At 38.9% G+C, this 15,848-nt stretch overlaps 1 protein-coding gene across 1 annotated transcript in view; it reads right to left on the bottom strand.

Moving 5' to 3' along the window:
- The window catches only part of dmd (dystrophin), a 486,115-nt gene that overhangs the window by 180,318 nt on the left and 289,949 nt on the right, over nt 1–15,848 (bottom strand). The window contains 5 exon segments of the mRNA XM_041781573.1: nt 72–227; nt 1,487–1,600; nt 1,714–1,825; nt 1,942–2,042; nt 13,872–14,017. Coding sequence (XP_041637507.1) covers nt 72–227; nt 1,487–1,600; nt 1,714–1,825; nt 1,942–2,042; nt 13,872–14,017 — 629 coding nt within the window.

Genomic DNA, 15,848 nt, shown 5'->3' with positions numbered 1-15,848 from the left:
AGAGATAACCCACCATAACAAACATTCAGTGTTTTAAAGACTATGAGATGCTCTTGAGGAAGGCTACAGACCTGTTTGCAGACGTTCTCCCACTGTGCATTCAGCTCGTCCAGCTCTTTCTGGATGTAGATGGCAAACGGCGGCTCGGCCTCTTTCTTCAGGTACAGACCCACTTCATTGATGCCGTTAACGCTGGGCTGGATGGTGTGAATGTCGTTCACAAGAGCCTGGCCAATAAGGGAACAGAAAAGTGGACACATCAGTGTACAACGGACGCACATTGGTCCATATTTCAACCCTCAGGCCCACCCTCAAAAAAAAAAAAAAAAAAAAAAAAAACACTCTTCCCCTTGAGGCCCTTTTAGGTCACTGGATATATTTAAAATATCAAACCTGAACTTTTTTTAATTGGTCAATCCAGCCCTCATCATGTATAGCATTAATTTTTCAAAATTTTAACCCTGTAAATTAACACATTGCCACTGTCTTCCACACAAAATATATATTTTTTTCTATTTGACAGATGCAAAAAGTGGATTTTTTGTGCAAGGATTATCAGTCTATGTCAATGATTTGCAACAACACTGATTTTGATAGATTATTACTTTTTGGGCAATCACAAAAAAATACAAAAAAACTTAATGTATGATTTTTAATTTTTTTTTTTAATTTTTTTTTTTTTTCCTTTTTGCAGACAGGTGAAAATTTCTGTCCCTGGTATCACAGTACCAGCAGGTGCACCTGCATAAACAAATTGAGGTGGCTGGCTGCATTGTTTGCATTCTGCTCTGCAGGGATTGGCTGCTTCTTGGTTCCCAATATTCTTAATGATGCAGACTTGCCTTATAACCCTTTAAATCTCTATAACATTGAAAGCAGCATTGTAATTTCTCTGCAAGTCAATCTGTTAAGAAATGAGTGAATCAGATGAAAAACTACAAATTTGATTTATGTTTTTCATTACCATGGCTATATAATACAAAGATACAGTTTGACATGTCCCAAAATGCCTCTCTGCAAACATGGGGAAATGATTTTGTTGGGTGTGCAACTCATTTTTTTGTTTTTACCTCTGAATCACAAGGTTACAGAGGAATTGACAGGATTTCATATTTCTGTATTGCAATGGTAGTAGAATAAAAATAAGAGGTTTTAATGATAGTCAGTGGGGCTAAAAAGGGCTCCAGGAGGAAGGCTGTCAGTTTTTTGTCCACACAACCCAATATGAGCAATGAAATTGCAGAATTCATTTTAAAAAATGAACATGGTTGTCATATATCAGCACAATAACTGCCAAAATTAGAGCAAAAAATATGACTGAAAGGCCCTTAAAGGGTTATAGGAGGAACTGAGGGTTAAGTAAACCTCCGTAGAGTTTTTTTTAATGTTTTCAATCACAGTGCTTCCATTTATATATAAATAACTGTTCAAAAATAAGCCCTTGAAAGTAATCTTTCAGCCTCGAGTACTGCCATTGTTTCCTCACCGTGCACTGCTCCAGCTGTTTCTCCAGAGCTTCAGAGTCTCCCAGGGCCGGCCACTCCTCATTCAAGAACACATCCACGTCTGCCATCCACTTCTTCAAAGTCTTAACATCGTTCTGGTGGAGAGAAAAAGAGCAGGAAATAAAGACATGTCTTACAGCAGATCAATACATTCTTGCATTACTTGGATTCTTCAGTGGCATACAGTAATGCCTGTAATCTATAGCACCTCAAACTGCATCAGCTTAGCCATGAGCTCCTGGATTCTCTGAGTGTTGTCTGTCAGGGTGGTGCCAAGTCGTCTCCAGCGAGTCATGATGGCGTCCATCTCTGTGCGATACCTGAGGGAAAATTACAGTGGCTTATTGGCTTGTGACAAAACCAGAAAAACTACATATAAACTTAACATATGAAATTCAATGCTTTTTTACAATAGTAAATAATTTTGAAGTTTTACTTCTGGCAGATGTCTGGAGGAGCTTTCTGGAAGACCTGCTCCACAGCTGATGTCAGGTAGTCCACCTCGCCCTGATGTTCAGCCAGAGCAACCTGGAGAGCCTAGAGAGACAAGACAGAAACACAGAAAAGTTGCTTTTAAATGGGATGTTGGGATTTAAAAGAGGAAAGGGACACTTAAGTTGTTTGTATGGATACAAATGAGAGGATACAAATTTATGAATCAGTGTCAATACTGATGAGTACTTTCACAAGAAGTCTCTGAAGATAAAAACCTGAAAACATGCCCCAGTACTTCATTAACTCCATCAGAAAACAATCAGTCATGTGTGTTTCCACACATCATGTTAATGCCACGGGCTGTTTTAGCAGCTTGTCTTCGTTTTCCACAGGAGTGAGCGAGCTGAGGGATGACGAGCATGAGAGGTTATGACTCTACCGCTGTTAACATTTTGTAATAAAAGCCTTTTTCACGCTGTTTGACTCAGCCGCTCAGGATGAATTACAAGTGGAGAGGTGAGGGGATCCCTGGCGAACTTTAGGCGGAAGATTTGGGGTGAAAAAAAAAGAAAGCCTCGTTCACACCGAGGTGGCTCAGAGGCTTAGTTTAGCTTAGTTCAAGCACGGCCCTCAGACAGGACATCCGTCAGTTAGCATGGATTACCCACAATCCGTCTGCTGATACACTGAATCCAAAGCAGGGAGGAATCAAGGACTTTTTCTGTTCAAAGTTTGACTTGTTCCCTTTACTTTCCTACTAATTTTTTCTCAATAATTTCCATCCAGAGCAAAGAGTCCCAAAGAGGGGGAGCCAAAGCATTTAGAGCTCCCCCCGCTGACTGGTTGCAGTATAGATCGTAAGCAGTACGTTCTCCATGTTAACAGATGGCACGTATGTCAAACTTCACAATTAAAAGATGCTTCAAAGAAATTTTCTCTAAAATGGTTTCTGTCTTTATAGATGGCTATTAAGATGCTCGATGAAGTCTAACTGTTCAATATTTTGAAAACTTGAATTCTAAATTGGGGTGGATATTTTAAGGAAAATACACAATAAAAGTCACTTCTTCTCACTTCCCTGAGTCAATACTGACAACAAAAACACATTCTTCTCAAGTGTAAAAAAATAAAACTAGCTGTAGTTCAGACAGCTCACTTAAAAGTTTAAGGAAAGTGGGTAAAAAACAGCTACCATTCATTCATACGTTCTGTTGATATGTATGGTTGATATATCAGCTCTAAATATTTGCAGAAATGTGCATATATGTTGAAACAAATGTCTAACTTTTAATACTGTGCATCCTTAGTTACTGGCACAATATGTTATTTTGAGGGGTATTTTTGCTTCACTTCTGTACATGAGAAGGAGGTGGAGATGCATCGTCCATCTTTATGCGCAGTCAATAATTAAAACCCATGATCGAGTGTTGATGGACAGTCTTTGTCCTATAGTGCTGGAAGAGTAAGGATACAAAGATGAGTATTATGATAATATAATAGATACAGTGCCATGGAAATGCATTTGGCCCCTCATGGTTTCCTTTTTTGCAAATTTATCACAAATAAATGTCTCAGATCAACAAATAAGAACATTAGAATAAATGACTGAGTAACCATAAAATACTGTTTTTAAATGATTATTGCAATTGTGATTGCCTGATTGGTTGCTGATGCACTCTTGGAGTAATTTTTTCGGTGGCCAGCCACTCCTGGGAAGGTTCTCAACTGTTCAAAGGTTCTCTATTTGTGGATAATGGCTCTCACCATGGTTCACTGACAGCTGAGTCAAGTGAGGCCTGCAGGTCATTGGATGTTGTTCTGGGTTCTTTGGTGACCTCCTGATAGGCTGTTGATGTGCTCTTGGAGTAATTTCAGGAGGCAAGCCACTCCTGGGAAGGTTCACCTCTGTTAGAGGTTTTCTCCATTTGTGGATTATGGCTCGGATTATGGTTCACTGACAACTGAGTCAAGAAAAGGCCTGCAGGTCGTTGGATGTTGCTCTGGGTTCCTTTGGGACCTCCTTGATGAGTGGTCGATGCACTCTTGGAGTTATTATGGTAGGCTGGCCACTCTTTGGAAGGTTCTCCACTGTTCCAAGTTTTCTCCATTTGTGGATAATGGCTCTCACTGTGGCTTGCTGGAGTCCCAAAGACTTGGAAATGGATAAATGTCAATGACTTTGTTTCTCATCTGTTCTTGAATTTCTTTAGATGGCAAAATGATGTTTTTTTTTTTTTTTTTTTTTTTTTTACTTTTACCCTACTTCACTTTGTCAAAGGTTTGGACATTTGTCAGAGGGGGCACATACTTTTTTCAAGGCACTGTGTTCTGCATTATATTTTACATGCTTGCAAATTACCAGCATGCATTGTCTACCATTGCTTGGCAAAATTACATCATCTGGCCCTACTATCTAAATAGTCATTTCTTACAGTTGTCTTCTTCAACTATAATAAGTGACATTAATGCAGATGATGCAACTATAAGCTTCCTGCTGCTACAGAAACACTTTAAACATATCTGGTTAACCTAGCATGATGTTCTTTCCTCAATGTGAGACCTTCATATGTTCAAAAATGTGTTTCTAACGCTTACAAACACTAACCGCCACCTCCATCCTATCCCTGACCCCCTGCCCTCTCACAGCTCCGCCCCATCCCTCTCTATCTCCCACTTTCTATCAGTTTAAATTGACTCACGCCGTTTTGATGTCTTGTTATAACATGTTGGCCACTCATATTTCAGGAACCAAGGTTACATATGTACAACGCTCCTGCTTTAATGTCTTCACAGCAAAGATTCATGGAAGTTTTGATTTCACAGGCTGGAATTCAAAGTCGTAAAAGTGCTCAGTGTCAAACAGTGTACTTAATCTGAAACTTTATTTTCACAAGGTTCTTCATAAAATTCTGATGCTTCTTATTCAAAAGAACAAAGTTTATGAGCTTGAAGTGTAAACAGGAATACAACTCTTGAGATTTACGTGACACGACCGAGGCGATCAGTAACTACTTCTGATCTGTTGCTAAAGTTGTTGTAAAGTTTTATAATTAAACAGAGTAAACTTCTTCCAATCATGAAACAGACACACAAACAAACACTTAAGTTTTAATTTGGCCTCTTATCAGGGTAAGTTATGTTAATTGGCAAGGCTTGATATGACCTGCTGCCTTTTTCATTTTAACCGGTCAAAACAATGTTCGGTGCTGGCATGCTGAGTGTTTAGCACACTAATGAGGAAACTGAGGTAGAGTGTGAGTTTAGGGAGTGTGTGCTGTGTCAAAGTGGATGTCAATAGATTGGCTGGCTGGTTAGCTTTCAATCCTTGTTATCTGGTTTGCACAGAAGTATTTTTATTAAAATTAAATTGTATTTATTTCTTATTAAGTGTTACTTGTTGAAAGCACTGTCATAACCCCTATTCACATGGGATTAGTATTACCTGGAGGCCTGTTATAATGTGTAATAACTGCAGAGGACAGCTGTGTTTTTAGTCTAATTCAGTGCAAATAATGCTACTGCGTTTGAGATGTTTGGCTAGTCAATGGAAGAAAGATGGGATTTTTCAGCATTTATAGGACAAAGACTAAATGTCTTGCTTTGCCCACAGGGGGCACCAAAATCAATACAAAACGGATCTTTAATCAAGTTCCTATACAGCCCACCCCCACTCATTTAGCATTACAGCTCCATTACAGAGCCACTAATTAATCATACCATGAGATGACACCAAGTTTATGTGTGGTGATTGAATGCTGCAATCAGAGCTTTAATAACTTCTAGCAGTCGCGGTTGATGATATTAATGATCGTTTCTCTTTACCCTGCCAGGACTGTGAACCAATCAGAGCTGCTTTTATTATCAACTGCAGTGGGTCAGGATTCAAACTCACCTGAGAGGTGCGCTCATTATTTTAATGAGTAAAGTAACGAGAATGAGTCGTGATACTGTCCACATGCGTGTTCATGCGCACACATGTGGAAGGCCCGCCTCCCTAGGCGACGAGAGGGGAAACAAACTTATCAGTATGCAGGATGAATTCCTAATTATTATCTACAATCGACTTTAATTAATCTCAGGCTACAAGGCTAGATCTCCTTGCTGTGTTACGAGACCATTATCAAGTTTAACGACACACAAACGCTCTCATCTTTAGTGCGACCTTGACTCGAGCTCAGGATAAAAATCAGCCCTGCTTAAACAAAAACAAGAGAACAAAAAGAGAGAACAAAAGACGTAATATTCTTCTGACTGGATTCCAACTGACACACTTTAAAAAGGCACAGTTCTGGTATACTCTCCTTTGTATTGTGTGCTTACTAGCACAAACACAGCGCTGGTGTTTCAGTGTTTGTCTGCAGGTAGATATTGTTATAAACAGAGACACTGATTTGCTCCACTGGGATTCTGCTCACCCGCCTCTCATAATTGCCGAGTTGTAGACAAATACACACAAAAACACACACCAGTCGGGCTGCTCTCTGCATGTTAAGTAGAGTCAAGTTAGGCTTTACAAACTCACTGATTTTTACTGTAATTTAACACACACTGCCTGTTTTTAGGTTACTGCTCTTTGAAACACAAGGGCTGCAGTTTTAATCTACAGACTCATTTTTCCTCCTTTAACATCAGCATCAACAAAGTGAGTTTTGTTCCCTGAATAGCGAGTTATTTTCAAGGGTACACTCACTAAAAGATGATCAGGATTTTAGGCCCAATTCCCTCCTTCTGAGCAGAGTCAGCAAAAATGCAATGATCTGTATTCATCTCAGTACAGTCTGTTGTTGGCTGATACAACTGCGTTCATTGAAAGTTAACAGCCAGCTACATGCTGTGTTTTTGGTCATTATGAGGTAAATTTCATAAATTTATCAGCCACGGTAGACAACAGGTCATTAAAAGTATCATAACTGAGAGATTTGTACCAGAAAACAGTAAATTGAATCCCCAACTTCTATCTCCCTGCTCAGGCACAAACAAAGGCAAAAAAAGGAAAAAAAACTCACAGTAAAACATCTTCTAATCTTGTAATTTCTAGGAATTTATATGACTTAATTGATAATGGTAGTAATATGTGAACAATTAGCAAAATTAACAGGAACAGCTAACAATTGTGATATTGATCACCTACATGCCAGGTAAGCCTGTTAAACTGTGGTGCAGTGATAATTGCAGTGTAGAGGTCCATTTAGAGCTTTAATATACAAACTGTCCTCCGTTCCCATTCATTCCTGATGGCTGTCCCATACTCCCTTACCCTAACCCTCCAGCCAGGGACATAGGTAGGGATTTGGGTCCCCAGAAAGAATACTACACAAGGCTTCCCTTAACTGGCTAGCCGCGCAACAAATATCTATACATTTAAATGTATTTTAACCCATAATTTCTGGATTTATGGGCAATATTTTTAGAACGGTGAAATTAAATTTACTTGCATTTTGCTTGTATACAACATTTTTGATGGAGAAGCAGGGCCCCCCCAGTATTTCATTTCACTCTGATGCATATTTCAGTCTGTTGACCAATTCATATAGTTGATTTTGAGTCAATAATGACATTAATTACTAAGAAAAAAATAAATTAAAACACACTTTTCATTGCAGGCTTCCCAAGGGCCCCTCACTACTGTGGGCCCAGGCAATAGGTGCCCCTTTTCCCCCTGTGCTACGCCCATGCCCCCAACGGACATTCAAGCATCTTTAAAATCACACAGGATTGATAGAAAAGCTAAAGGATGACAGGGAATATGGGGAGAAAGAGGTGGTGGGGATGGCTGGGGTGATTTTTGGGGTGAACATGAGGCCCAATGATCCTGGCCTTGACCTCCCAAATCGATAGCATAAAGATGCTGGTATTTTCTCATAAATGAGTGTATTCAAGGTCTTCTGAATAGAAGAGGACATCCTTCCCTGAATGTAATCTTAGTTGAGTCAGAACTGAGCTGGGAAAAAGGGTTCAAGATTACGTCTCTTTACTTGATATTAAAAAGACTTTAATTGGTGAGCTGGTCTCATTTGATTTTCTGTTTTTTATTTTTAGACTGATTAATAGGCTTTGATGACTTAAATCAATAAAGGAAAGGGGGAGAAGTTAGAAACTGAGAGGAGAGAGAGAGAAACGTAGACAGCAGCTTTCTGTTCATCGTGTCAGTGGACATAACTATTAGGCTACTGGGATCCTACATTTATGACATGGTCAATTATGACAAATACTTGCTATTTCGCTCATTTTGATGTATTACAATAATTCATCTTAAATCATGTTTAAATGTAGGGCTGATATTAGTTCCTGGAAACTATAACAACTGCCTGATTTTTCCGTGGCACTGAGGAAAAGGTGTATTTATTGCACATAAGACTTTCTTGCTTTCAAAAAGCTTCAATTAAGGATGAATCTGACGTTTCAAGTTATGCTGTGTTCGATTGTACTTGGAACTTGGAAAAATCCGGGTTGGAAATTCCGACTTCCGAGTTAAATGTGTTTCATTGCATAAGCTCGGAAAACATGACTGGCCGCAGCAAGCTGATGTTTGTTTGGATGTTTTTCGAAAATCAAAAATTACTGTTTGGGAAATATATTAGCTACTTGAGGGAAAGAGAGAAAGAGAAACGTCATATGCTGTAAGTATGACTTGAACGCACCAGCGAGGGGAATCCTGCATGCACCATTCGGGCATCAAAGAGAGCTGTGCAGAGGCCTGTACTGTAGTAACACAAATGCTAAATTAGACGACACATGAAAGTAAAAGTTGAGGAGAAAGTGACTCTCATGGTGTGCGACGCCATTTTGCTACGTCATTCCGACCGACTCAGGCTGCTTGGATCCTACCCGAATTCCCAAGTCGGAGTCCCGAGCTCAAGGGCCGTTCTGTTGCACTTTTCCGATTCGGAGGTCGGATTTCTTCGAGTTCCAAGTACTATCGAACGCAGCATTATCCCCCTGAGGCCTCAGCTTTCTTTCCATTAGTGGTGATAAGTAGAAGTTGATCATTTTTAAGCTCAGCCTTGTCTTTGAAAAGGAATTAAATGTCATGCCAAATATCAACACAAATGATCTAAATTAAAAAAAGACCTAAAATTTCAGCGCAAAGTTCTTAAATGTCTCTTTAAAGTTTCACATATAAAGTACCAAAAAAGTCCATATCAATAACTATTTTTAAATTATTACAATATCTCAAAACATACAAATATATTTCCCAAGATGCTATGAAAATGATGGAAAATTCCCCCAACATCGTCCCCCAAAAAAGTCAAATAAAATTCCCAAAAACTACAGATACGTTTTAGAAAAAAAGCATGTCCAAACAAAGCCTTCTAATCATAAAAAAATCCCAAATTCCTTTGAAAAAAATTTTAACTGTGAAACAACCCCCCCCCCCAAAAAATGCATATCAATAACTATTCTTTTTAATAATTCAAATATCGCAAAACATGCAAATATATTTCCCAAGATTCCATGAAAATGATGGAAAATTCCCCATTCTTATAACTTCCCTAAAATTTCCCTAAAATTGTAGGATTCCCAAAATTCAAAGATAAATTTCCCAAATTCCTTGAGAATACCAGTAAATTTCAAAGCAAACTCTCGCCCCCAAAAATTCAAATAAAATTCCCAGAAATTACAAATACATTTCCCAGATTAAAAAAGAATGACAATCTCCAAACAAAGTCTTCAATGATCCTTGAAACAAATTTTACTTTGATAAACTTCCAAGGGAACTAAGGAAAAAATATCCACAAAAATTTCATTTTTGTTTCTCCTATTTTGTCAAGTGAGTGACTTTAACCTCATCGGATGTTTTCGACAATAATTAAAAAACAATCACATAGTAGAAATTATAACTATGTTGTAAGAAAGCCAGAATGTAATGTCCTTGTATGTGGATGCAGGGTCTTAGGAAGTTTTCCCAACAAAGAGAATTTTCTGCCTTGTTTTCAGCTTTAGTTCCCCTGGGCATTTCTGAACCACCTCCACAGAGAGTAACCTGTAATAGGTGGATTGATTTCTTTCTCTTTTAAAGTCTCAGGAGGATTTTATCAGCTTCTTAAGTGAAAGCATATATGTATAACTTAGCTGGTGTATAAAAGGCCTTAAAGAGAAGGTTATATGCCCACTTCAAAGCGCCCTCTGCTATCAACAGTTGGTTAAAAACGACCTTTTCTATTTCAATGAACACTCCTCTTGCTGTCGTGATTGGCTCTATAAGGATTTGATGTTTACAGCTGTGATTTGGGGATCTCCTGATGTATCAGATTCACGCTATTTCCTCGGTAGGTTGTGGGTATGAATCAGGCCGTTGCTTAATGGGGCATGTCATCTATTTTCCCTCCCGTCTTTATCCTCTGTCTGTTAGCTCAAAGAGCGGCGGAAAAAGCAGCCTTTAAAAAGAGTGCTGCTTTGGCAGTTTGGCATCGCCGGTGGTAATATAACTTTACTGCTCGCTGTAAAAACTGATTACAGTGTTATACAGCCCCACAGGACCGGAGAGCCGGATCCATTTTGGGTTTTTATGGGAATTTGTAAACAGATCTGAGCAGCAGAACCGTCAGTGATACGGAGCGATTCATACTAACAGCTGAATCACCGTTTACTCCAAGTGGATGATGGGATTATAGTATACTCACATTACAGTATAATGAGCTGTGATTCATACCAGATCCTGGGCTAGTATCATACAAACCTACATAACACTTCACACATGCATCAGCATTAAATTAAGCCTGTTTCACAGACATTCAGAATTATAATAACAGTTTTAAGTTGTAAAGACATTTCAATCCCCAGTTTGTATCCCAGCACTGACACACGTAGAAATGTGAGCTAAACTGAGCCTGAATGCAGCTCAGATCTCATTGAAAGAGTTTGACAGCAGTTTATTTGAGTTAGACATGAGTGCAGTTACATCAGCTGAGATGATGATGGTGAGCGCTGAAGGCCAATTGAGTCTGATTAAGAGAGTAAGAGAGAAAACATGAACTAAACCTAAAATGTCAGTTGGCATGTATACGGTCAAACATGATTATATTTTAGAGAAAATGCTTCAGACAGTTCAAGCTTATCCCAGTTTAGGGTGGTTTTACATCAGGGACACAAGTGTAGTGCCTGAATCCGCCTGGAGAGGTGCTCTCGGGAATGATTAACTTCAACTCAAGCACAGTCTTTAAGAGATGTGGAGGCAACAGGGGTACTCGACAATGAATAGAGTTGAAAATGCACGTCCGACTGTCTCCTGTCTCTTCAAAACACATCATATCCATGTAGCATGGGCCCATTTCACCCTCTGAGCTGTGCGGTAGATGTAGAAGTGAAGAAGATTATTGCTGGTCATTTCTGGTGTCTCAAAAATGCTAGAAACATCCATAGTTGCCAGCAGGATAGACTTGTAAACATTCAATGCGCATCAAGCCAGCTACTGTGTATATTTGCAGGTGTTTAGGCATGGAATAATTCCACTAATGTGAAAGAGACCAGCAGAGAAGAGGGGAGCAGGTAGCAATTATGGTCAGGCATGGTATAAATCCATCATACCTAATGTGAGAATACCAGTAGTGTCAGATGAACATAAATATGTAGGTTTAATAACCAAAATCTCTACTTTTAAAGCTGAATTGCATCATGACGACAGGTATAAGACTCATACACAGCTGTGTAAATCTCATGTTTTACGTATCTTCAATCATGTTGCAAGAGTTTGGGGTTATAGTTGTTCATCCAAATGTGTATTATTTGTGAACGCTTCTAATTGAACTCTTCGGGTATCACCACTGATTGCCTGAATCGATTCAATTCCAATCCACAAGGTCCTGATTCAGTCCAATTCACAGGTCATGTAGGGACTTGTCTAGTTATAAAACCTATTTTGCTTTATCATTAAATTACAGTTAATTATAGCAATCATATTCTGAACACAGGCACTGATCTTGCAACGCAGTTCCTGCCACAATCAGCATGTGTTTGAGATGCAGCAGATACGTTCAGTCCCAGTACACACTCCTTTTTGTTTTGCACATTTGAATCTAGGGACGGGTAAGATTGATACAAAGTGGAAAAACTGATATAGAATGGCAGAATTGGCTAGAAGTGGCAAAAAAAAAGACAAAAATGGGTGGTAAAAAGGGTGAATCGCAGTTGAAAGTGTCAAAAATCAGGCAGCCAAAGAGGCAATCAGGCAGAAAAAAGGGTTGAAAGTTGCAAAATTGTCTAAAAGTTGAAAAATGGGATTAATGTGGAAAGATATGGGTTAAAGGTGGGGAAAATTGGTTAAAAGTGGCAAAAACAAGTGGTAAAAATGATGACATGCTGTGAAAAAGTGTTAAAAACTGGCATAAAGGGCACGCCGGTGGTCGAGTGGTTGGGGCGCGTGCCATGTGCGCGGGCAACCCGGGTTCGAATCCGGCCCATGGCGCTATCTCCTGCATGTCTCTCCCCGCTCTCTTCCCTGTTTCTGACTCTATCCACTGTCCTATCAAATAAAGGCAAAAAGGCCAAAAATAAATCCTGAAAAAAAAAAAAATTGGCATAAATACATGGTAAAAAGTGCTTTAAGAGTGGCAAAAATTGTTGAAAATGGCAAATAAAGGAATAAAACAGCAACTATGGGTTAAAAAGGAAAAAATGGTAAATGTGGGTAGTAAACATGTTGAAAAAGAGGCAAAAAATGGGTTAATGTAAAAAATGTCTAATAATGACAAATGGTTGGTAAACATGGTGAAAAGTGGTTAAAAAGGGAAAAAATGGGCAAAAAAAGGCAAAAATGGGAGGTAAAAATGGTGAACAGCAGTTAAAGTGGCAAAATCTGGCAGCCAAAGTTGTAATAAGGGTTAAAAGTTGCAAAAATTGGCTGAAAGTGGAAAAAGGGGATTAATGTGGAAAGACATGGGTTAAAAGTGTCAAACATTGACCAAAAGTGGCAAAAACAAGTGGTAAAAATGGTGACATGCTGTTCAGAGTGTCAAAAATTGGTAAAAGTGACCAAAAATTGTCTTAATACAGCAAATAAAGGGATAAAGCAGCAAAAAAATGGTAAAAATGGGTAAAATGTTGGTTTTATGCCATAGGTTTTATGGCAAAATTTGTCTAAAAATGACAAAAAAGGTGGGATATGTGTGTGGGATGAGATTCTCAGAAAACAGTTGTTTGACATAGCACAAAGAATGTTCCAATCAGCAAGATCAAAAATTTCAAGATCTGCATCAAAAATGACACACATCACACACATCTTGCTTCTGCATATCCAGCTCATATTGAAAACACACAACAGACATCCAAACTAAAATGAGTGGGTGTAAGATTGAAGCCTTAAATCAGAGTCTAAAGGCATTATAGGAAGGATCTCTGGATCATGTGAATAGATTAATAGATTGATATAATTAAAACACAAGAATCCATCTGAATGGGAGAACTGATTTTTTTGAACCCAGTCCTGATTGGGGACGAAACAACCAGACTGGGACTGCTTGGAAAGGTGGGTCTTTGTCGTCTTTGAGACTCAGTTCACCTGGAGTGAGAACATGAACCTACCTCAATCCAAGTTACGTGAGGAAGCATTGTAATTTCTGGATTAAACCAGCAACTGTGAAGATGAATATGTTTTAAAAACCATGTGTAGACTTGAGTTTATCTGGTTATCACTCTCAGGTAGTTAAGGAACCGTCAGTTTATTTAGTTTTGGAGAAATAAGACATTTCAAGATTGATTACTAACCCCTGCTCCGCCGTGCAGCCCCTCAACCAGACTAGAAGTGTGAAAATACTCTTAGAATTGTTATCACATTCCCCATCAAAAGCATGTATATTATTTCAAGTATCAATGTAGCTGTGACAGCACATAACACAGCTTTATAACCCCTGAATTCAGACATCAGATATAAAATCAGGAAAATCTCAGCCATCTTCAGGCTCATTTTAGAGGTGTAAGTGTGCATGAATATACCTGAACGTCCTTCAGTCTCTGTTCCATAATCGGGTACTCTGTAACAGCCGTGGATGGGACGGCCAGCTTGGCCTCGCACTGTTGTAACCATGCCAACAGGGCTGATATGGTTTCTTTATAACGAGCCGGGGGCAAGCTCTCCAAAACTAGAGACAGACAGGGAGAGAGAGAGGAACAGATGTTAGAGGGGATCAACTCTGCTGTAACAGAAGAAACTTCAAATACACTCAGTGTAATTTTTCTTAAGTTTAATATCCAAAGATGTGGATGATACTTTTCACTGACAGGCTGAGATGCTGAGCTGGAATCTAGCACAGCATACTAAACTTGTATTATGTCCTTCAAAAAAGCCTCTCTAGTAGTCGTGACTGGGTTTGGAGTGCCTCAAGGCTCAATCCTTGATCTTCTTTTATTCTCATCTGTATAATAACCTTCTTTAAAAACCCGCTGCTGTGTATCAAGTTATTTTTTTCCTGATGACACACAGCTGTACCTTTTTAAAGAGCCACCTGGATCTGGTATGCTACACTTGAGATAACTGTCTAATTTAAGTCCAACATGATCACCAAAAATCTCCACCAAAAGTCCTAACCAGACAATAAATAATAATAATAATAATAATAATAAAAAATTTTCTTTATAAAGCACTTTTCTTAAAAACTCAGTGTACAAAGCAGAAAAAAGATAAAATTGCAGAAACAGTACTGCAAAAAACAGACAAAGTCAACAAAAACAAAAAGACAAAGCAATGTCAGAACCACAAATTAAAAGCTTTTCTAAAGAGGTGTGTTTTGAGGAGTGATTTGAAAGTAGGAAGGTCCGGGCGGTTTTGAATATGAGTGTACTCGGAAACAAAGGGTAGGGGTAAAAGTCAGAAAAGAGACTTGAGCCGTTGTGTTTTACCTAGAAAGCTTCTTCTTACAGCAAAAGCAGGGACCACCTTACATCTTTTCTGCTCTCTAACTGGCCGCCTTCTCATTTAGGAATTGATCTCTGACTTGAGGCCTCGTATCTATACTGGAGTCCCAGCCAAGAACTGCTGGCTGAGTCCAGGCTGCCTTTGATTTAATTCTCAAGTTTAAGTTTTAACGGACAATTTTCCTTGACTTGCACTCATTTGTCTCTCCTTACACGACCCAGGCGTTTTCAAACTCTGTGTTTTCAGACTGTCTTGTTACTATTTCTGTTTTAGCAGTGCTTCTTATATGGATGATAAACCAATGTTTAATATAAGTATGTTGCATTAATTGGCCTGCATTTTTTTTTATTTTATTGTGCAATTATTTCTTGCAACTTATTATTTAGTCAGTATGTTTTCCATGTCTTAGACATCATGTTTTCCTTTAATTCAATGTCTAACAGGTGCAAAATGTTCTTTTGTTGACTTCCTGACTCTTTCCATTCACCACAGCTCCTAACTTTAATAAATCTATTATGTATCTTTTTCTATGAGACTCTTTTCAATTATAATTCAAAGTGAACTGACTCAAAAAAAAAAATGATGATCTGACCTGAATTAACCGCAGAAACAAAAGAGAAAGTCTAAAAAAAAAGCAGAAAGCACCATTTTAATTACAGCTACTTTACTTTCAGAGAAATCCTTCCTCAGAGCTTCTCAGCTGCACATGAATGAGGCGCTGGAATCAGTCAGTGAGTGTCTGAACACATGCCTTTACCCATGTGAGAAGAATGAGTGCTGCAGCTGAATATGTGCTGGGTATCTCACCCTTGGCGGGGGTGAAAAAAGTGCAATGTGTGGAAGCTGTCGGAGTGAGTGAAGAAGTTTGTCTGCTCGGCTGTCAGCATCCTTTCACCCTCTCTCTCTCTCTCTCTCTCTCGAGAGAGAGAGAGAGAGAGAGAGAGAAGTCGTCCCCCCCTTTGGGTCATTTTCTCCCTGGCTTTAGTTTTTGTTTTCTCATTTCCTTCCATCAATCTCGCCCTCATTGATATGAACGGCGCTGTGCTTTTTCTTTCGTC

This window comes from Cheilinus undulatus, linkage group 24 (assembly GCF_018320785.1).
Source record: "Cheilinus undulatus linkage group 24, ASM1832078v1, whole genome shotgun sequence".
NCBI classification, from domain to species: Eukaryota; Metazoa; Chordata; class Actinopteri; order Labriformes; family Labridae; genus Cheilinus; species Cheilinus undulatus.
This window is presented reverse-complemented; position numbering and strand designations above follow the sequence as displayed.